This window comes from Nelusetta ayraudi, unplaced genomic scaffold (genome assembly GCF_046127955.1).
Source record: "Nelusetta ayraudi isolate G7.1 ecotype Tasmania unplaced genomic scaffold, CSIRO-AGI_Nayr_v1 ptg000136l, whole genome shotgun sequence".
Lineage (NCBI taxonomy): Eukaryota > Metazoa > Chordata > Actinopteri > Tetraodontiformes > Monacanthidae > Nelusetta > Nelusetta ayraudi.
Genome location: NW_027466186.1, coordinates 6,550,568 through 6,574,183, shown reverse-complemented (window position 1 = coordinate 6,574,183; position 23,616 = coordinate 6,550,568). Strand labels below are relative to the sequence as shown.

The window sequence follows — 23,616 nt, the reverse complement described above, 5'->3', positions numbered from 1 at the left end:
TCAATGCACTGCTAATCACCAAGACTACCAATGACTCTAATAGCAGTATCTTTGAATGATGAACCTATGGTTACACTGTGATGGCTCACAACGTACAGAAATGTCTCACTCCAAAGTCCTATTTCCTCATTCTGTAATGCCAATGTTGTCTTGCCTTACTGACCCTCCTCAGTCTAAAGTGCCTGCAGACGCTGTGGTGCAGATATTCGACCCAGATCAGTATGGATGCATCTGTCAGTCAGTCTACCACACTTTTCTCCCCATCATCTGCGCTCGTATTTCGAGCCGAAGTGGAGCAGAGACTCATCTCGCAGAAATCGTCTTTTTTTTTTTTTTTTGAAAAAGAAAAAAGTTGTTTTAGAATCTAGATCTAAATTTGAGCCCAAAAAGGAAATTATGAAGGACAACACTGCGATGAATCTTTGAATAATTGCCATCTGTGTTCAGCAAGTTGCTGTTTGGACTTCCTTTTACTTCCAGCTGAGGACAAAATTGTGTAATAAAGCTACTTATATATTATAACAATAAAAAATAAAATAAAACTGTAAGCTGGCCTTCAGCCATTTGATTTGCTACTGTTGAGTTCTGAGTGTTTGACTGGGTCCTGCTGTGTACCTGTAACACTCCCCACTTCCTTAGCGGGGTGTGTGTGTGAAGTGCAGAAGCACAAACACAAAAGAGGAGCTGTGTGAAGACAGAATGTGGCCAGAGGCAGAACTGTGGGAACTCCCTCACCATCCTCGGCTATTACCTGTGTTTCCCACATACACACGCATGGAGCAGCAAGGAGCCTATTGTCACCCAGGCACACTAAAAACATTATCTAAGAGCAAAGTCCTTATGTTTTGTTTTTTTCAAACAGGATGGACAGCGAAGAATGGAGTGCGAGAAGAGCAAAGAATGAAGGAAGGCACACAAAACCATGTCAGAGCCCCTCAGGGTGGATTGTGCAGGCATTGTGAAATACAATCTTGTGCACCCCACCCAGCTTGATCCTTTTTGGAACACGCTGACTCGTTTTCCTTATAAACCAGCCGAGCAACATCATTAATGACATTCAATTTCACTTGAAGGGTGTATAACAGTTTTTTTTTCTCAGTTAAGACAATTGTTTGTTTTTTAAATAATAAATCCATTGGAAAATACTCTAATGTGGCTGGATGCAATTCAAAAATAAAGAGGATTGAATAAACAAAAAAGTTAAGTCAATACAATTAAGTAAAAGATACACTTTGATGCTACAGCGGAACAGTTGTATCTGCGTCTGAGTGGGTTGTAGGCTTCTTGTGTGACCAGTAAATCTGCTTAGACCTTTAATTAGTCAGTTATCAAGTTTTAACTGAATTTAGAAATGTTAAGAAAAAAAACACTTATTTTCAATAGTTTGAAGGTTCTCAGTCAACCAGGTCATCTTAAAGTAGAAGGGTTTATTTAGGGCAACTGGACTTGTTCTTGCTATCTTGAAGACAGAACCAAAGAAGCCTTTCGGATGAGAGGCGAAGCGTCTTGAAGATCGCAAGAACAAGATCAGTTGCTCCAACTTAACCCTTCTACTTCACAATGTAGACTCACCTGATCCTCATTTGTCTAAAAAAAAAACAAAAAACACAATTCTCTATTTTTTTGCGATACCTTCCACACAGAACACCTGAGAGACGGCCCCTGGGCTGCGCTCTGGCATGACTCACTGAAAGAAGGTGGTGGGGGAGGGGGGGGAGTGATTCCAAGCCCAAAGCGCTGTGCCGCGCTGGATAGGTGTGTGCAGGCTGATTAATCAGCAGTACTCTTTGTTGCAACATTCCCTCGCAGGGTGGGTGAGGAGGACAACGTGCGCTCCTACAACACAGGCACGCAGGGCGAGGCCGAGCCACATTCTCACACTGCTGGTGGCGGCGAGTGCCACAAATACACACTCTTAGTCAGACTGATGACTGAACTTTATTTAAGATCCCACCGAGGCCAAACACAATCGCGGAACACAGCGCTCACAGCACCTTTTCACACTCTGCCTTAGATGTGACAAAGCGATGGGCTCAAAGTAGGTCAGCAAACAGCAGGGTTATGCTTGAACAGTCGTTGTTTTTTTTTTAATTATTTGTATTTTTTTCAGCAGTTGACACAACCTGTGTGATCAGCTTCTGCTTTTGACATGTGAGGAAGCAGCAAAGAAATGGCAAAAAAACAAAACAAAAGCAACATGGTCCACACAAGATTTCAGCGTCTTCAGCTACCACAGGAGCTGTCACTGCAGGTTGGTCTCCCCCTAGTGGTCACGCTGGAACTGGCGCGTCCCTGGAGGAGATTTTTTTTTTCTCTCTTGTCAACTTTCAAGCTGCAACATGTTAAAAACAGACGTCTGATGTCCCACAAATGTGTAAGTGAACAGTTATAATAAGCCCTCTCTCTCTCATTTGAACCACTATTTACAATGTGTATTTACACTTCAAACAAACTCGACTTGAAGGTGGATTGACTTTCACTTCGTTCATCATGTGACTTTCGGCATGCAAACAAAAGCTTCAACGGTCACAGTCCGAGATGCAGCGGCGGCGCAGGTGTTGAAGACAATCACATAGTCCTCTGCAGTAACCCCCCACACAAATGATCAAGTAACACAATCACCATGCAAGCAGCGCTGTCACATCTGGAGGTTCTCTCTCGAGTCTTAGAGTCTGTTTTGGCCTTACTGCTCGTTATTTTTGCAGTCACAGTTCGAGTGATATAAAGTTCTGTCCCCGTCTCAGTGACAATTACGCAAATATAACAACTGCTACAATGCAAATATATATATATATTTATATTTATAGTTGCTGAGCAATTCATGTAAAGAATATACAAGTGTTGCGTGCAAGGCAACGACCTCTACACCCGTGTGGGGTCATAAGGGTCGAGGCCTCAGAGCTCCGTCATCAGCAGGGCCCTCAGTATCTTCTCTCTGTCCAGCCTCACTTCCTCTCCGCTGCGCAGAAGCAAAGGAAAAACAGCGCAGGTCATTAAAATGCTTATAAGATATACATCTGCACCACTGTGCCTGCTTTTATTTCATTTATACAACTTCATGCATTTGGAGGACAGATTAGGCAAGTCATAACATTACATTATTATACTGTGAACTACCAACACAGTGCAATGTCTTAAGTATGTCATCACCATCATAGGTTTCAACCAAATGCAGCTACCTCATAATTAAGATGTTTTTATCCATCCCTCCAGATATAACTAAGTACATGGAAAACCTGTTTTCTACCTCTGACAAGCGTTAATTTAGGCATCTCTCCCTCATAAATTTCCAATTATAAAACACATTTTTACTTATTTTACTGCCAAGTATCCAACACTTATCCAATACTTTGTTTTAAAATGGCAAATAATGCACCAGTGGAAAACCTTGCTTATCCCTGCCTCTGCACAATTTGACTGTCTTCTGCACACCTGATTTGGTTGTGTTTTTCTAACTACTGTATAGTTTATTTTTTGTACTGTTTTTTTTTTTTTTTAGAGCTGCAACAGTAGTTTCCCAATTTGGGATCAATAAAGTACATCCATCCATCCATCTATCTATCTATCTATCTATCTATCTATCTATCTATCTATCTATCTATCTATCTATCTAAAGTTGGTCACTGAATACTAATTCCATACAAGCCAGATGTTTCTCTTCTAGTTTAAGTGGGCAGAACTAGTGATGCATAGACTCTGAGGTACATTCTCGCTAAGCTCATATTTGAAATAACAATAAAACATTTTTAAATTCAATTTGAAACAATTAAAAAACAAGTAAATGTGTGTGGTAAAACAAAGAAGGCATTTGTTATGACACTGAACATCCATCATACATATATTTATACCAAGAGCCTCTCTTGTTTCTGCCCATGACTCCCTCATGTTCTGGGAGTTACCGCCGACGTGTTTACATAGTCAATTACTGAATCAACTAATTCCAAAACAGACAGCAGACTGCTGTAATGAAGGAAAGCAGCTGCGACCTCCAGGGTTACAGTGTCCCTCCCGCTGCAGGAGCTGACGGCAGTTTACCTGTCGGTGTGGGTGGCGAGGTAAGGGACCAGCTGAGGGATGGAGCTACGGTAGTAGGAGGGGGAGAGATGGGGGGAGGGCAGGGGGGAGGAACGGCACGGGCTACTCAGCTCCAGTTTGGGCAACTTGTCCACCTGGAACACACACGGACGTCACACACAGCAGCAACACACGGCACCTCTGATTACTGACACGCACAGACTGAGAGGCTCAGTCAGTCAGTCTGATGTGTAGGTGTAGTCGTGGGTGTAGGTGCTGCGTCAGACTCAGAGCAAACACTCTGCGTAGTCTCTTAAGGTGTGTTTGCACGTGAGGGAGACAGTGTGTGTGTGTGTGTGTGAGTGTGTGTGTGTGTGTGTGTGTGTGTGTGTGTGTGTGTGGTGTGTGTGTTTGTGTCACCTGAGGATATATGGAGGGCTGTATCTGTTTGTCCAGCGAGCTGGTCGATCCTGACTTTCCTGTGCTCTGCGAGGAGATGGCTGCAAGTGCTTCTGGGAGATTGTCCTCATCTTCATGGTTACTGACCAAAATAAAAGACATTTTAACACACTTTGCCGTTGCCTTGCATAGTTTCCCCCGTCAGAGTGATGAGAGGATTTGCACTCACAAGCTGAACTGCCGCACCAGTCGTTTCCTGCGAGCGGTGCTGGTGTTGGGCTGCGGCCTCTCCGGCGTCAGGCTCAGCCGATGAGACACCTTGTCCGCGTTGAGACTGGAGGCGGCCGAGTCCTGCGACGAGCTCTGACACCTGACCAGCAGAGAGTCACGGCCTGGTGTAAGTCTCTCACACTTGCACACGAAGAAACACACAAATAGAGGCGAGAACCCTGACCTGTCGCTGGCGGTCTCGTTTAAGTTCTTCACTCTAGGGGTCGCTGGAGCTTCCGTCTTTATTAAGGAGGAGGAGGAGGAGGAGGAGGAAGAGGAGGACGAGAACAAGGAGAAAGAGGAAGAGGAGGATGAGGTGGAGGAAGAGGCTTCAGTTTCTTAAAGTGCACAGTCCCTCACGCTGGATGTCAGAGGTGGGTGTCGACGCTCCTCTCACCCTGAAGGCAGCCTCCATCTGGGCCTTGAGGATGTTGCACTTGAGGTGGTCGGGGAGGATGGCTGGAGACGTGGGGGGGTGCAGAGACTTCTCAGACAGATGCTTCTCCTCGCCCTGCCGGTGGAGCGGGAGAGGGGGACGACTTAACACGGCCTGGACGACCTCTAATCGACCTTCTGGTCGAGCGCAAGGACCGATAACAGTGAACAGCAGCCGCCACGTATCCCACCTTGTTGTCCATGTTGACGTGCAGCGACGGCCACGGCGACGAATCACTCTCGGCCTCCAGTGCCTTGAGCAGAGAATGCGAGATGTCCAGCTCGTCGGCGGGGCAGGGAGGAGCCCGGCGCTCTGAAGGGCCAATGAGGAGGCAGACAACGAGTTAGAGAGGAGAGAAAAGGAGTGAAAACCCGCCGAATGAAGCCGCATCTACCAGAAGCAACGAGGCGCAGCGGCGCACAATCACTGTGTGAATTAACCAGATCTTTATCACTCCAAGGAGGTGCTACCAGTGATGGCTTTGTTTGTCTGCCGTGTGCATGTGTGTGTGGGGAGGCAATCAAGACATTTCAATGACATTTCCTGGAAGGGAGGTGGGATGCGGGGGGGGCAAACAATGCACAGGGTTTTGTCGGTGAGCTCGAAGGCAGTTCTGACCCTGAATCGTTGGACAGGAATCTTTCCTGTACAAGCGAAGGGCTCCTGCTGTTGTTCTGTATGGAATTTTTACTTGTTTGGAAATATCTCATGTAATTTTGTCTTGTTTTGTTATTTGATGAAATAATATAGAAAAATGCACTATTATTGATTCAGTTTGTAAGAATTTAAGCAGCAAAAGTCCCATCAGTGTGGAGACTTGTTACTCGTGAAGACTATTAAAGTGTATCGAGTGAAAAAGACTTGGACAAAAACTTGGAAAAAAGGTTTCCATAGATAAACACAACCACATTCATTGTGCACAGCAGGTTGGAGACACATACTTGGGACAAATTTTAAATCATCGTTTTGAAGTTTAGCTTGTAATTCACACAAAAATCTAAAAATCAAAGCCATGGATTGGTACGAGTCGGCAATGTGAGTGTGCTGAGCACGGCATCTGGACGAGCTCGTCCTGTGACAAAACACGGGACGTTGAGCGACAGACGGCGCCGAGCTCGACAAGAGCGTCAGTGTTCAGGCTGGACACGCCACAGATTGGCAGCCATTGTTTGGCCAGCTCTCCCTCTATCCCTCCATCCATCCCTCCTTCCATCCCTCCTTCCATCCCTCCTCCCATCCCCCCTCCCATCTCTCCCTCCCTCAGCCTGCCAGGACTCACTGTTCTTGGTTTGCGTGTGGCAGAGTGTGTCCTGGCTGTGCGTGTGGCGGCGGTGGTGGTGGTGCTGGTGCTGCTGGTGGTGGTGATGATGGTGGTGGTGGACCTTGCCGGAGTAGGAAGTCTCATTCTCTTCGGCGCTGAACTGGTCAGACGCGGCAGTGCTGAGGGAGTAACTGCAGACGAGCCGAAGCGTCAGGTTCAAGTGAGACAAGCAGCAGTTACACTCACACAGAAGACAAGACCACGACTTTAGATATCCAAGAAACATAACAACAAAATAGAAATAAATTACCAGTATATTTTTGCAACATTTTTTAAATTCAAGTTGAACACCAACATCTCTTTTCAGCAAGGTATCTTTTAATAATTTTCTTTCACATTTTGAACCATTTTGAACCATTTTCAAAAAAACAACTTTGCTTCGTAAAATTAAAGATGAATAAGGGGTTGTTTCACTCTGGGTGTCACAAACAGAGCAGAGCGTAAAACAGCAGCAGTTGGATTCTTTTCTGTTATTATAGAGTTATTACAGTGTTGGCTGAGTCTTGACTGGTCTTAATCAAAACTCCAGAGTCCGTCCAGTCTGAGACCGAGACAAGACTGAGTAAAAATGCCTCAGAGTCCGAGACGAGACGAGACCGAGACCCTTATAAAGTGGTCTGGAGACCAAGACCAATCTCCAGTACTGCAACACTACGGAAGGACATGCAGACAGTAAACACTACAGATGGTATGAGGAAGGAAAAATAATGGGAAAACCTTGCAACTGTGGCAATTCTACGCATTTATTTTCAATTGAAAGGCAATATGGCAACATCCCTTGAGCGCTCGCTCCCTTCCACCGGCAGCGAGCCGCCTCGGCGCTCTGTCTTGCTCAGACTCTGCCGCAACATCACCAAGGCATGAGGACAATCTCACACAAGGTCTTGTTTTTAAGTAAACATGTGGAGGGATGACAGCAAGAAGCATCACGACAATCACATTCAAAGACCCATGAGACACCCAAAGCTAAAGAAACAAAACAAAACATAAAAACAACCTTGTTCTCTCTGGGAATTATTGGTGCCTTTTATCCCCAGCAGAGCTCGACCTTGCGAAGCCCTGATAGAGAGCGTCAGCGTCTGACAAACTCCAGAACCACTTTGGCAATTCTACAACTCAACAAGGTACGTAGTGCAACATGCAAAATTAACAACAACAAAAAAAATAACATGAATTAAATGTACTTCTTCCTTCAACCTCCTAAGCTTTGGTGACAAATTGACATAATTATTCATAACATCTGGTTCATGTTCGTCTTTTTTTTTTACTGGCATCACACATTGGAAATGGTTCATCACGCTCCTCATCCACTGCTGAGTGTAGAGACCATCAGTTCACGCTGAATCTAAACGTGTATGTATGTATGTAGCAGCCAGTGCTTTAAAAAAAACAAAAAAAACTTTTTGTATTTAACTGATTTATGATCCTGAAAGAACACACACACACACACACACACACACACACACACACACACACACACACACACACACACACACACACACACACACACACACACACACACAAACGGTGCCTCAAGTCTCTCCCTTTGCAGACAGTCACTATGAATCTCCTCCTCAGGTCTGCCGTCCGCTGTGTTTAACCAGGTGAAAAAGCCAAACACAGCAACAAGTAAATGGTGACGGCGATGATGGGTGAGGATGAGGATGATGGCAGCGCCCCAACTGAGCCCATCAGCAGAGCGCCTCTTTACTTTTCTTTTTTTTTTCCTTTTTTTCCCGCCTGTGCAAAGTGTGTGCGTCGGAGAGGCGCGGCGTGGGGTCAGAGGGTGGTCATGACCTTGTCCTTGTAAACCTTGCTGATGGATTCTGGCCGGATGCTGCTGGTCCGCGCTGGGACGTGCGGAGGAGGGGTGGTGGGACTGTCGGCCTCCGAGCTAGGCCTGGGGCGTGATGACAAGGGTGGCGGGGGATGACAACACACAGACAGACGCACACAGACGCACACGCATGAGAATGAAGCCGATAACAGACGTGCACAGACAGGTGGGGTTTTGCGAGCGGTGGAAAGTGCAAAAGTGGCAAACGGAGAGCAGCAGATTGGCCACCCGGGTGGGTTGATCATGTGACCAGCAGACGGCTGTGTTACCTGTGCGACGGCGTGTGTCCGGAGGGCTGCAGGTACACCGGGGGAGTGAGAGCCGGGTGAGGCGCGTGCCACGGCTCGTGGCCAATAGGGATGTTGTGCTGATACTGAAAGGGGGATGAGGGGGTGGGGAGTGGGGGGGGGGGGGTTGCAGAGACAGTGAAATTAAATGTTGTCACAGGGGCACAACCACAACGCTGCCTGCTGCTGCTGCTGCTGTGTGTGCGTGCGTGTGCGTGTGCGTGTGTGTGTGTGTGTGTGTGTGTGTGCGTGTGCGTGTGCGTGTGTAAGTGGGTTATACGAGGTCACTCACGGGATGCAGGCTGGGATCAGGGCTGGCATGAGAGCTGGAAAAGAATGACAATAATCACCGAGTGCAGATTAAAAAAAACAAAAAGAAAGAAAACACGCTGACTGAGAACATTCTTTCTCTCTTTTTTCTTTCTTTCTTTCTTTCTTTCTTTGGCGTCAGTGTGAGAGTCAAAAAAGTAGCGACTGCTGCGCTGCGCTGCTCTGTCCACTCGCAAAGACGAGGGAATATTAACGTGGGAGATCAGATGTAATGAGGTAGTCATGCGGATTAAGGTCAAGGTTAGGAGAGGGATAAGGAATGAATGCTATGTACAGTAGGGAAGAAATGTGCCCGTTGTGTGTGTGTGTGTGTATATATATATGTATTTATGTAACTATATTACTATAATACTACATCAATTTTTGTTATTTCAAATATGAGGTCAGCAAGAATCTACTGCCAGAGTCTAAGCATCAGTAGTTCTGCCCACTCACAGGGTTAACTTGAAGAGAAATATCTGACCTGTTTGGAATTAGTATGCATTGAGCAGTTTTTAAAGAATTGTGTTGGATAAGTGTTGGATTATATGAAGTCAAATATGTTAACATGGTTTCTGAATTTTACAATTCCTGCCTGAGGAAGAATTGACATTTGTCGGAAGTAGAATACAGGTTTCCCCTGTAGTTAGTTTGTGTTTGTGTGTGTGTGTGTGTGTGTGTGTGTGTGCGCGCGTGTGTGTGCGCGTGTCGGCGGGCATTACCTGATGTGTGGCGGCTTGGCAGGAGAAATGGCAGCTGGCAGAGTGAGACATTATATGGGTTAGAGAAGAGCAGCGGAGCAGCGCGCAGCACTTTCTTTGTCTGAATTTATCTGCGTCCAAAGGAAGTAAACAGCGTCTTTTTTTAAACAGAGACTACATTTTCTTCCACTCTTTTTTTTCTCGTGTGCGTCGTTGGGCTTAAAGCGCAACATCCAATAAATAAAAGAAGCCCAGGCCGTAACACTGACAGCCTGGGAGTGAATGCAGCCCGCGCTCGCTCTCCATCGCTCATGCATAACAGATTACTGCGAGGGGGACGCCTGAGTGTGTGTGTGTGTGTGTGTGTGTGTGTGTGTGTGTGTGTGTGTGTGTGTGTGTGCAGATGCAGTATGGAGCGGTGGAGATTATTGCAGGTGGTTCTGACAAAGGTGACACCCAAATGGGAGCAGACAGAGTGTCTGGCTGGCTGTCGGCTGGCAGAGGCCACTCAGACAACAGGAGGGATGAAGGTGCTGCCGTGATTTAAGGAGGCGGGACGTCCAACAGCGCGATAGCTTTCCTACAGGCGTCCGCCAATTTGTCTTGAGCAATATGGAGGTGATTGTAAAAAGGATCATTTCAGGGGTTTTCTTTTTTACGTAGCCGAACTAGACAGGTTAATCAATAATGGAGGCGGGACGTCCAACAGCACAATAGCTTTCCTAGAGGCGTCCACCAATCAGTTTTTTCAGCAATATGGAGGTGATTGTAAAAAAGGATCATTTCAGAGGTTTTCTTTTACGTAGCTGAACGAGACAGGTTAATCAATAACAATAACATGGACTAGTTGTGATATGACAGTTGGTCATTCATTTCTTAAACCTGGATTCTTGATGAATCACCAGCGGAGCTTCCTGTGAAAACTGATCCTTTTAAGACCTTTCACATGTTGGGGCGGGGTTAGAAAGTGTCGCGCAGATAGTGTGAAACGCACGCACACCTGGCTGAGGGTGATGCCACGAGGCCAGGAGAGGTACAAGTTAGTTTTTAGGGACCTTTGTGACATCACAAAGTGCACATTTCAAGAACCACATGTAGCAGGACATCTTTTGAAAAGCGGGAAAAGCGAAATAATGAAGCGGTGAGTTCATTGACTGGCCAGAGCAGGCGTGGGAAAACAACGGTTTGTTGGACCACCGAACTTGAAGAAATTATATTAATAGTAAGTAAATAAAAATAGCTGTATTTCATCCATTTTTTCAGTGTTTTAAGCTAAATATCGTACATAATTTGTTGTAATGCTTCTGTTCATTTTCAATTGACATTAAAGCACTTGTTTTCTACATATCCCATCATATATTTTTCCTCCTATGAGGTGGGTCACCAAAACACTCCATCCATCTGCTCCTGCTCTGGCCCCCCCCCTCTGGCAAATTTTAGAACCCATTGTGGCCCCACCAGTCAAAAGGTCTGACCACCTCTGAGCGAGAGATAACTGTGAGAAAACTGTGGTAAAGCATATTTTGCAGAATGAAGGACCTTTAAAATCACCTTTATAAAAGCAGCAGTCAATCGCCGCCCGCCACTGACTCACTTTGTTTTGTTGGTTGTTTTGATTTTATGCCGTTAAAACCTCCCGCAACGGGAAGGTAATGCATTTATATAAAGGCTGATTTCATCATGATGTGATGTCAATCAGCCAATCAGGGACTGAAGGGTGAGGTCGCTAGGAAGAACAAAACACCAGGGCTGTGTCTCAATTCAGGTTCTGCACCCTTGAGACCGATGTTCTTAGACTTCCCAGCCTAGAAGGACGGACCAAACCCCGCCTCCCCGGTAACCACCCGGGACGGTGTAGCCTTCGGCGTATTTCCTCGTTTCGTCACCGCCGTTCCCTCCGGCTGGCCAACCCCGGAAGTGACGTTTTTATAGTATCAAGCTAACCATTGGTTTGCCATCTAACGATGGCGTTGGATGATCAAATAAATAAAATCCTACGTTAAAAACTGGATACTTCATGTGAAACTTCAATATTTAGATTTATATGTCGTGTCTTAACCAGTACATGCCGCTAATTTCAGCTGACTTCCCAGGATCCCACGATGCTTTGCAGCAGCACGCAGAGCATCATGGGATACCCAAGTGCGCGAAGGATAGTGCGGTGCATCCTTGGAATCGGCTAAAACTAGTGCGTATTTCCGAGGGTGCATTTTCAGCGTCCTAAGCACCCTCGGGAATTGGGACAAGCCTTCGCGCAGTGCTATGACGCAACTTCCTTCCAAAATGCGCACTTCAAGGGCGCAGCACCTGAATTGAGACACAGCCTAGGACTATCCACTGTGTCACATAACCCGGAAGTAAACCTGTCTAAATGTGTGACACATATTTTTTTATGGGAAACAAATACACAATCATATCTACTTCATAACTTTGTGTCTGTATGCGCAGTTCCTCTTAAGATAGGTGCGGGCAAACTATGGCCTGGGGGCCACAAGCGGCCAGTTAAGCTTTTTAATCCGGGATGCCATACTTGAAGAAATTATATTAATAGTAAGTATGGCATAAAATAGCTGCATTTCATCAATATTTTCCGCATTTTAAGAGTAATTTCAATAAAGAGCTAAATACCGTGGGGCGTCAAAGACATTCTGTTGTAATGAATGCTTTTTTTTTTAATTTATTGACATTAAAGCACATTTTCTAGATATTTCATGATATAATATTTTTTCTCCTATGAGGTGGGTCACCAAATCACTCCTTCCATCTGCTGCTGCTCTGGCCACCCCTGTCTTAAGACATCTTATAGCCAGATGAGAAACCTTGTTAAATTCAATAGAAATGTCTCGACAGCACAAAACAAAAGCGACCACTTTGCTAATTTTCCGCCCAAAATTCAAACCTAAGAATGCTGAGCGTTTTCTTAGAGGAGAACCAGAGATGTTGGGAAGCTATGACAAAGGCACTCCTGTCCAATATCCAGTAACCTACCACATTGGCACAGTGTGTAGCGCTCACTCTCACCTTTGCTCAGTGAGTGTGTGCGAGACGGATATCTCTTGCTTGGCCTTCGCTCGAACGTGCTGGCCCTCCTCAGTCTGCCTCCGTGGGTGGCCTGATATTCTGTCTTGCCGCTGAGACGGAAAAAAAAAGAAAACAACAGACAGTCGTGGTGAACAGAAGGGATTAAGCGGTGAGCAGCTCACATTTCATTTGCCGTCATTGTCACATGTCAACATTTGGAGTTTTTCTTTCCTTATGCAACTTATTTTGCTAGTACTCGGCTCCTTTTCCAATAAGATACTAGTGGAAAATGTAGAAGTTTGGCAGTAATAACGTCACTGTCACCCAGTTAGGCGGTGTTTAAGCCACCTGTAGCTTCTTTATTTTTCCTTCCGAGCCACTGAGTCGAGTTTGGAGAACAGACTTCATGCTGTTTCCTTCAGCTGCTCCCACAAACAACACAGAGTGTCCTTCGAGTGTGCGAGATTGCTTTGACCATCTCTGATAATAGTCACACAACAAACAATATGACTCCCGGTTGCTGCAGGAAGGTGGAGGGGGGGGGAATCTATGTAACCATAGATACACAGTAACCATAGATACAAAGGCTGTGGGTCATGTGACACGCTCCGCTCTCTTATTGCCGGGATTTGTGCGAGCCACCTCCTGTCACCCCGGAGCGCCACTCACCTGAATCTGAAGCGCGAGCTGAGCCGGGTGAAGTCGCTGCGGCTGGCCTTCCCCGTGGCCGGCTGGCGCAGGCGGAAGAAGGCGTGGCTCTCCACCGCACACTTCCACAGGTGCTTGCAGCTCTTGGAGCTGGCCAGCTGGAACATAAAGGTGTGCTCCTGCTCCCGGCCCTGCGGCGCCAGGAAGTGAACACACAGACACACACAGCTCGGTTAACACGGCGTTTGTGGGTTTGAGACGTGACCTTGCGAACGAGGCGCGCACCTGATCGTCGTCCTCCACCACCACCAGAGTCAGGCGGCTCTTTTTAAAGTCCAGCCGAGTGATTTTGGGCCTGAAAAAGAAGCAAAGTCAGGGGATAATGAACTTTTAGTCAAGGTGACGGCGTCATGAGGAGTCATATCTGCTGGAAAGGTCTGCTAATGTGGTTCAGTGCAGACCTGAAGGGAAATAATGAGTCACTTGATGCTGCAGAAATCCTTTTTGAAATGTTCAGTTTGTGCTGGTCTGACTTAAATAAATAAGTGTTTAATATTACTTTGTGTTTGAGTCGGGTTTGTGTTTGTACTGACCATAATGCTTAGCAGAGTTTAGTGATGTGAATTTAAATGAGTCAACCGTATATTATTTTCCATACAGCACTGACATGAAGCTCTAAGGGCATTAATGGAAGCATTAAAAAATGCTCTTTTAAAAAGTAAGTAAAAAGTTACTTGTAACAGTAATGCATTACATTTTGGTGTCAGTAATCAAAGTAAGTTTGAGTTACTTTTTTAATAACGTAAAAAGTAACTGTAACTAGTTACTATTTTTCAGTAATGAGCACTGATAATGACTCAAACAGCCTGTTGTTCTGGAATCTGAAACTCTGAAACCGACATTTCCAACAACGTGTATCACATTTTGCGGCTTCGGCACGGTGAGGGGCGGGGCTTCAGTCCTTACCAAAAGAAGAGGCCAATTTTGTTGGAGCCTTCAAACACCAGGATGCCGGTAGGAGTCAGACCCAGAGCGTATTCTCCTCCGTCTCTGCCCTGGAAACATCGCACACGCATTTAAGGCTGTGGCGGGGGTAAAGACGGCGACGCGGCCAGACACGGGTCAGTGAACGCACCTTCACAAAGTGCATGTCTACTCCGTAGAGCTCCAGCCACTTGCATTTGTTGAGGAAGGAGATCTCCGCCTCCGATGGACTCTTGCCCCTGCGGGACGGGAAAAGGGAGGCGTCATATTGAGCTCCGGCTTCATGGTTTAGTTTATTTCAAACATGCATGATGGCAATGTATTAGTACATCACGTCTTTACAATTTCACCATCTACACGTTCAAGAAGGAGTAGGAAGAAGAAGCAGAGCTTATTTCATCCTACCTGCCCCTCCTCCTTTTCACAGCAGACACTAATACATTGGTTCACGTACTGTATTTATATTGTACCATTGACCAATCATAGGGAAAAAATACTAGAATATGCAATAATAGAGTTGACAGGTTGTTTGCAGTTACTTCATCCTTTACTTGTGGGAAGTCTTCTACCGCTTTATCCGCAGTCGGGTCGCGGATAATATTATATAATATAGATAATATAATATAAACTACGGAGACGGTTCGGACCGCCGCCACCGACTGGTGACGGCTGCCATGGGTTAGACCACGTGCGCGACCTTCGGGCTGCTCCAGCAAGAAGGAACGGCGGGGTTCCGTGCACTCGCCCTCGGCTGGCTCAGCCGGCTCAGTGAGGAGAAGCATATGTGTATGTAATCTAATCTGAGATGGGAGCAATCAGACTGCGGCTGGGTTAAATACTGCACGGACTCAATCAAGACCCTCCAGGGATTAATCCCTTAATCCCCCCCCCCCCCCCCCCTCCCAACCCTGTACAGACCAGTCGGACTGAGGCATGGGCAGAGTAAGAGGGAACAAAAAGGGAGAGTGAAATTTAGAGGCATCTTACGAAATGGAAATGGCTGCAGCGGAGGGCTTTTTTTTTTTTTTTTTTTTGCTCCGACCTCCCAAAGAAAAACTGAGCCAGATGAATCTGAAACTACCAGGACGTCCTCGCGTGCAGACGCAGTTGTTATTTTGACACTTTGAAGGACTTTAAGCCTACCTGAGGTCCAACCACCGGCGGAAGATGTCGGCCTCCATGGCCTCGCTCTGTTTGGGGCTGAAGCGAAACTCCGACACCAGCTCGGGGGAGTGGTCCAAGGGGTCGCAGTCACCCAGCTCACCTGGACACGAGGAGACCACTGTGATCTGTGACAGCTTCTTATTGAAGGAATGCTTCAGGAGATCCTTCCTCCCCGCTGTGTGATAGATTGTATTCTAGACTTTTTCTGGATTTAGTGGCAAATACTGCACTAATGGTTTATCAAACCTTGCTTATCCCTGCCTCTGCACGACTGTCTTTTTCAAATCTGCTCTTGGTTGTTTGTTGTATATAGATTGACTTGAGATTAATTACTGTACAGTTTATCTTTTGTATTGTTTTTAGTGCTGCAACAACATAGTATCTATTCTTTCCTATTCTATTGTATCTCAGGTTGTGGGAGAAAAATTGAATATTCCAATGGTGGTTTACCCTCTTCTAAATAAGAAAGTGGAATAAGGAAGACGCTTGCGATGAGGTGCGAGTTAGTTTTTCGGTCTGAATTGGAAGGAAGGCATTCGCTCTGCGGATGCTGCCTCCACAAAAAATGTTTCACCATTATGCCGTAATTGTCGCCGCTATTATGACAAGCGCTGACATTTACGGAAAAGGTTGCAAAAAGGGCAGCATTTTTAATGCAAGAAAGCGCTGAATTCACAGGGTACTAGTGTGTCGCCTCCGTCTCGGCTCCCTCCTCGTTGACAGCTGATCGCATGTATGTAAAATTGATCGATTAATTAACAGTGAGGTGATAAATCACGTTAAAAAAAAAATCACATTCTGCAATTACCCCACAATTAAGTTCTGTTTTTGTTGTTACGGTGAAATTAAAGGGTCCTTTGTTTGGCAAATGGGCCCAGCAGACTGACAGCGGACAGAATAAATAACGCATTGATTGGCGGGTGGGTGACAAGATGTTAAAATTAGGACATAAAAGACTGAAATGAAATCTGTCATTGAAAAAAAAGATAATAAAAGCAAACTCACTTTGTAAACAGTACGACGCCAGCTCCACCGACACGTCGTAGGGACATTTCAACCTACCACAGAGAGACACTGTCCATCAGACATCTCATCATGTTGGAACAACACTGAAGGTGTCCTGCGCTGTGTGTGTGTGTGTGTGTGTGTGTGTGTGTGTGTGTGTTGTAGCACTAGAGGAGCAACCCTCTTCCTAAAATAAGCTGCCCTCTCCTGTTCCTGATCTTGAGCTTCATAATGGAGCCGGACTCTGGGGATCTGTGGCCCAGTTCAAGCACGGAGGAGGAGAGATGATGGAGGTGGGGGGGGGGGCAGCTCACTACTGTGTGTGTGTACGTGTGTGTGCGAGACAGACTCTGCTGTTCTCCCCAACTTGTTTTTGTTTTCTTTTAAACGGTGTGTAAAATCTACAGGTGAATGTGTTTGTGCAACAATTCTCCAGGTGTTTGCGCTGGTACCTTGAAACCGCGAGAACATTATTTGTTTTTAATCAGATTCTATTCATTATTTAAAGAGAAATATTTGTGCCTGAAGCTGGGTGTCAAGGGAATAACTTCCATCAATGGTCGTAGCACTGCGACGCCTGCTCGCTTTAAAAAGCCTTTTTCCAATGGGAACACGTCCTGACATGTTCAGTTATTTATTGTCGCGCAAACACGCAGCAGTTCGAGTCACGGTATCACGTCACAGTTTCATGTCGTTGATTGTGAGACTTAAACTGGAAAAACCTTTACACGTCTTGCATATTTCAAAAGGTTTTCTTAAATTCTTAAACGCGCAATGTGATATACTGTAACGCCGTTGCACAGTTTTATTTTAGAAGTAAGTACACTGAATAATTTTAAGTTTAAATACATACCTCATGTATTAGATGTCTTATTGTTATATGTCTGTGGTGCATCAGGCTAACAAGCACTGCCATCAGCCAAACTCAGGCCTCTAATACCTCCTTCTCTTTAATCATCAATCCTTCCCGTTCGTCAAACTCAGTGTGCCCTTTCTCACATTTCCATCTCCAGGTACTTTTTGAAACACATACTAGTGAAGTGACTAAGATCTATTAATAAAAGCATTTTTTCCCCTGCCCCTGTATTTCCTCCAGAACATTAAGGAGCAACCTCATGTCGCCTTAAATGACATATATATAGATAAAGTCTTGAAGTTGCGTTTTTGCTAATGATTCTAATTCCTTAATTCCTCAGTCTATAAATGCATGTGAAAATGCAATGTAGTATTTGAAACAGTTTGAAAAGTGAGAGTCGAATTGGAGGCACTCTGCACTCAAATTGAGCAGTTTGGATAAAACGGCAATACGCGTTAGTGTCTCCCAGCGCTGTGCTTGTGTTTCGCCTCTTTTCATTAACAGCCTTCAGAGGAACTTACTTGCCCGACAGGATATCTTGCCGCAGCTGCAACACAAACAGATACCTGTTGGTAAAAATCAACAGAGTTAGAGGTTCACGCGGAGGGGAAAAACATAAATCAATTGAGCGCCTCGCTCGTGTCTGACACCCAATTTGTTTTTAACAAGTCTCTGTCCATTTGGCCTTGATTTGAATCTGCCCACAGCAGCAGAGTAATTAGCCCCGCGTCCCCTCCGGACCTCGGCGCGGGGCTCCGGAGAACGCCGCAGGTATATTCACGTGTGAGTCTGATTTGCCTGCTCCGGGTTTTACCTTGTAAATTCTTCGCGCAGATTGTTTGGCTCCGAAGAGTAAAATTTCACTCTGAAGAACAGCCTGTATGGAGGCCCGTCTGAAGGAAATAAAGAAATGGCAAAAGTCAATGAAGTGATATCAAAATGGCGAACCTTAAATGAAGCGATTAAACACAATTCCTCCCCAAATCTTTATTTTCTCACTGTTTTGCTTTTATTTCAACAATGGTCAGACTTGTCTGTCTTTTCTCTCTCTTCCAGGCCCCCAAAAATAAGAACAGCGCCGGCGGACTCGCCGAACAACATCAGTTTCTCTTCCCGTACAATTCGCCCTGCTCTTACAAGCCCCGCGAGCAAACAAGGGTATGGCGCTAAATGCACACGCTAATCATTGTGTCAACAGAGAGATTGTGTGCCACCTGCTCCCCACTCCACCTGCCTGTACACGCACAAGCATCGCACACCACACTTTCCAGCAGACACAACACGGGTGGGACTAATTAGACAACAGGTGGATTGAGTTTACCTGGGATCTGTTTCTTTATAAGCTTGGCCATGTCCAACCAGTGCTGCAAGAGAGAGGGATTTTTTTATTTTTTTTTTTTTTATGAAAACAGAATAAGAGGTAAGAGGTCACATGATCCAAACGGCTCACAGGCATAGGACGCAGCAGTTTGCTCGCTGCTTGTTTTCTCACCGAGACGTGCTCTGTGTCCATGAATTGCATTCCAAAGTAGTCCGACTCCACCAGATCAATGTGATACATGATCTGATCGAAGAGGTCCTGGCCTTTGGATTTACTCTGCAGGGGAGAGACACAAAGAGGACAAAAAACCTTGACTGAAGGACTTCTGGGCTTTTTAATTATCAGTTCCTCATTTAAAAATATCTGCTGGTGTGTTCAGGGTAGCTGCGACTTATTGCCAAATTGCAGGATTTTTTCCTTCCTAATGGGGGCAGAAACGTAAAGATCCCTTATTGAAATCACGTCAGACCGTTATTTCTCATCCTAGACTCCAGAAAATCAGTTTTTCACAAGTTTTGATCCAAAAATTCTATAACAGTCGAGAAAATAGCATGTTTAGCCCTCTGTTTGTAAGCCAGCCACAAAAAATGCTCAGCATTTCCACAGTCGAACGGCCCTGAGTGTCTTTTAACAACCTGGGAAATGAATCAGTGACGTATCAGTACCCTTTGTGACATCACAGTGATGTCACAAAGTCACAGAGTGATATTTTTCAGAAAAATTTTTAGATTCAATTTTTCTCATGTCTAGCAGAGAAACAGAAGAAAACAGTGACCCTGTTAGACTTTAAGGAGTGAAAAATCTTACCCCAACATCAATCTTAGGCTGAAGGTGTTTTTTGACATTCAGTATGAATTGATCTCCACGATAAAAAAAAAGAAAAAGTGTCCTCCAAAGTAATGGCAAGACAACAGTGAGGGTGTGCATCTGGGTCAACATGAGAAGGACAGGCCTCAGAGGGAATGCTTCTTATTTGGGCCTTTGTCAGTGACACACACACACACGGACGACACTTGAGCAAACTTTCGGCGGCGGCGTCTTGTGAGTTTTATGAGCGTTATTGGCTGGTGGCAAGGACCAAACTCACACTCTGACCCATATAGCACACAGTAGGAGAGTGGGGAGATGACAGCCTTGTACTTTGGATTCTGATAAACAGTCTAAACTTCCTGGTGAGCGTACGAGTGCGGGGGAAATCAGTGGTATTAAAGGATTGGGGACAGGAAAGAATAAAATAAGCAGCAGAATGCCGTTGTTCATTACGCAGTATATTTAAAGAGATTTTGATAGGAAATCTGAGCGAATAGTCCCCGGATTCATGTAACTACTTCACATTTCATTTCACATAACATTTCACTGCGCCTGTTCTTCCCTTTTGTTTGCTCTTCACTCGCCCAAGAGTGACAGACTAATGAGCTTTAATGAGTGAATTCACCTCTGTTCGTGGCATCTGACGTGAGCAAACTTGTTCCAACACACCTGTGACTAAGCCGGCAGCTCGGAAAGCTCACTATTATTTTGTCACTGGAACTCTAATACCTCGCAGACGCACCTGCTTTGTGTTATAGCTGCACTCTCCCGGCAGGACAAAAGGAAATACATACATCTGTGTGGATGATGGCGCTGACGCACACATGCAAACAGGGCCGGTGACAAACACACACACGCACACACAACCTCCAAAATAAAAACATCTTGGAGGGAGCCACTTACGCACGAATGCCCACACACTTCCTTGTTCGCTCGCTCGCTCATCATCCCACCTACCCCTCGCTGACTGGTAGCAACACGCCTGTGACACAGAGCCCCCACAGTGGTAAATCAGATCAGGGAGTCGGGGAATAGAGGGAGGACGGGGAGGAGGGAAGGCCAGAGTGTGAAAGAGTTAAGACGATAAATTAGTGTAAAAAGATGAGGGGGCTGACAGCCAAGATGACTTGAACAAGTCAACTAAGAGGAGAGGAAGAGGAGAAAGCGAAAGGAAGACGCTGGGAAGAGATGAAAACTGGGGAGGGAGGCCTCGAGGTCGAGCTCGCTGATTTCCGACCCCCTGCTGTCAGAACGGGGAAGTAACGCAATGAACCGGCTGATCATAACACCATCTGGAGCTGCAACCTCTCACTGTACAGGGTAGAGACACACTCACAATGACTCGCACCATGCAGGCGAGGCACATTGATACTACAGACTGAGAAAACTCTGGTCAATGGGACCATCTGGGCACAACCTGTAATATTGTTTTGCTTTGTTTGCTGGATTGTTTTAAGCTGAAATGTCTCATTGTTGCTCTGCAGGCACCGGTGATTTGCATTAAAGAGTACTCTACACATTTACATGAGAAATATTTGAATGTTTCTCATCAACCACATTATTGTATTTTCACTCCTCTAAATGTGTTGACTTCATCAGTCTCATTCTGTTTATAGTGGCTCGAGATACGGAAACGGAGCAGGAGTCATCACTCACTTGATACATAACTGGTTTTGTTGAGTAATTATTTTTTGCGGGACAGTATACAAAAGAGATAAGACAATACACCTGCTGACTGTAGTTCTAGAACAGGCATGATCAAACTACGGCCCGAGGGCCATATGCGGCCCGTTGACCTTTTAAATCTGGTCCGCTGAACTTGAAGAAATTATATGATTAATAAGTAAATCATAATATTTCTGTATTCCATCAATTGTTTCAGTGTTTTAAGAGTCATTTCAATAAAGAGCTAAATACCGTGCGGCTTCAAAGACGGCGATTTTGTTGTAATGCTTTTGTTCATTTTCAATTGATATTAAACCCCATGTTTACCACATATCCCACAATATATTTTTTTCCTCCTATGAGGTGGGTCACCAAAACTCTCCATCCATCTGCTCCTCTGTCAAATTTTACAACCCACTGTGGCCCACCAGTCAAAAAGTCTGCTCAGTCCTGTTCCAGATGTTTCTGAACATAGTTTGAGCTCATTTAAATCCAGCCATAAGCTCAAAGGAGTTTCTATTTCAAGTTTTAAACATACAAACAGAGTGAACCCCGGAGGCCTTGACTAGAACGAGACAAACCACAATGATAACGACATGGTCAAACTTCTAACTTCTGCTGGAACCCCTGTCGTCTGGCCTCTGGGGGACCCCCTCCCCCCCGAACCGTACTTTGAACCACAGCGATCGATTCCAGGCTACAGCAGGGGGATAAGGGAGGGGGGGGGGGGAGTGGAGCTCAACTCACGGACAGGTCCACGGTGACGTCGGAGCCGTCCAGTAGCAGCACGCGGCAGGTGATGGTGCTCCTCGAGGTTCCCGCCGCTGGGATGTGCACGGACGCACCGGCCGTGACCACGGCGGGCGCGTGGGCGACCTGCTGCTGGTGGGCCAGGAGCAGGGGGGTCCCCAACAGCCCTCCCCCGGCAGCCCCGGCTCCTCCTTCCCCACCTCCCCCCACCGCCGGTCCGCCGTCCCGCTCGTCCCTCTCTCTCGCCTGGAAGCGGCTCCGCGAACGGCGGCTGAAGGTCCGGCGCAGAAAGCCCATCATCTTCCCGCCCCTCGGAGCGCCTGGTGCAGCCCGGGTCCTGCTCCTGCTCCGGCTCCTGCTCCTGCTCCTGTCGCCGCCTGCTGCTACTGCTGCGGAAGCCTTCTTCTCCTCCTCCTCCTCCTCCGCCTCCACCTCTTCTTCCTCCACCTCCGCCTGCTCCTCGGGGGAGAGGAGTCACTTAGCAGGCACCGGGGAGACTTCAGGGCTGCCGAATCAGTCCGTCCTCCTCAGGCTGGATGACGGGACTCCAGCCGCATACTAATGAAACGCGACGCGGGTCGACCGCCGAGCATTCGTCCCCCCGTGTGGCCGCTCAGGGAGCCTCTGTGAGCGGAGGGACACTGACAACTGTCACCGCCCTCCCACCCACCCCGTCCGGTCCTCCTCCGCCGTGCACCTGCCTCCTTGCTCCGCTCGCTGTTGCGCACCGACTCCGAATTCCGCGGAGAAATCTCCACCTCGGAGCTCCGCAGTGGGACTCCTCGAGTTCCACACGGAAGCTCCGGAGAGGTGAGTGAGAAGGGGGGGGGGACTCTCTTCGCCTCTGGTCCCGGAGCGGAGCGCTTCCCCGGCGGCTGTAGTTGCCAGTAAACCCCCGTGCGAACCGAAACTAGTCTACCTCTCAGGTAAGTCTAGCCCACGAAACTGGACAAACAGCGCGATCTGCGCCTGCGTAAAAAAAAAAAAAAAACAGCGCAAGAACAAACTTCTGCTCTGACACCGCCGACCCGTCAGTGTCAGGGAAGCAGCGCCACCTGTCTGTCGTCGGGGAGGTGAGCACGGAGAATACCTGAGCTTAAATGGTTTCCAAGGTGAGGTCTGAGGTTCCGTGAAGGAGCCGCGAAAAGGACAACGTGGAGGTCCCCAACAGAACACACACGGTTTATATGTACAAACGAAGCAAAGTCGTCAGTTTTAGTAGCAATAAGGATCCCGAAGGCAAACATTCCAGCATATAAATATGTGTAAATATCCCATAAAGCTATAAAATATTAATTTGAAACATCATTCTGCAAAAAAAATAATAACACACTGTACATAAAATAATAAATTATATCAAACAAATAAGTTCCACACTCACAACAAATGATCAATAAATCACATACATCAATCCTTTTTACATCATTTCCTGTTTTGACAGACCATCATATGTATTTTTTTTGTCCCTGAGAGTAATTTCCCTTCAGAGTATTTCAGTTTTGGGATCCAATATATTCTTCCATGGAAAATCTCCAGCCCTCAGAGAGGATCTTAATCCCTATGACCAAAACATATATATACAAAATTAAGAGCCTTGTTTGTTTACCCATCTGTTGTGTTCAGTCATGGTCAAAAGACTTACAAATTAATATCATTCTATTGTAGGTCGTTGATATAAGTAGAATTGATCAATAATGCAAATATCTCCACCATAATCCTAATCCTCAGGGTCCCAGTGAGAACAAATCCAAGTACATTTTCTGTCAGGCAGCACAAGCAGACTGTTTTCTGACAGAGTTGCGATGCCGACATATTTAA

At 46.2% G+C, this 23,616-nt stretch overlaps 1 protein-coding gene across 1 annotated transcript; it reads right to left on the bottom strand.

Annotated features, from left to right (window-relative positions):
* Nucleotides 1–1,925: 1,925 nt before the first annotated feature.
* On the bottom strand, nucleotides 1,926–23,614 carry epb41l4b (erythrocyte membrane protein band 4.1 like 4B). Its single transcript, XM_076012880.1, has 23 exons — nucleotides 21,796–23,614; nucleotides 18,745–18,849; nucleotides 18,574–18,616; nucleotides 18,067–18,145; nucleotides 17,774–17,818; nucleotides 16,397–16,449; nucleotides 15,371–15,491; nucleotides 14,379–14,466; nucleotides 14,210–14,298; nucleotides 13,529–13,598; nucleotides 13,265–13,434; nucleotides 12,596–12,705; nucleotides 9,596–9,629; nucleotides 8,857–8,890; nucleotides 8,547–8,650; nucleotides 6,399–6,571; nucleotides 5,310–5,431; nucleotides 5,081–5,194; nucleotides 4,868–4,923; nucleotides 4,643–4,783; nucleotides 4,435–4,555; nucleotides 4,036–4,169; nucleotides 1,926–2,959 (listed from the first exon to the last, which is right to left on the bottom strand). Exons 1-23 carry the CDS (start codon nucleotides 22,096–22,098, stop codon nucleotides 2,896–2,898), a joined length of 2,373 nt encoding a protein of 790 aa, XP_075868995.1. The 5' UTR covers nucleotides 22,099–23,614; the 3' UTR covers nucleotides 1,926–2,895.
* Between the last annotated feature and the right edge of the window lie 2 nt (nucleotides 23,615–23,616).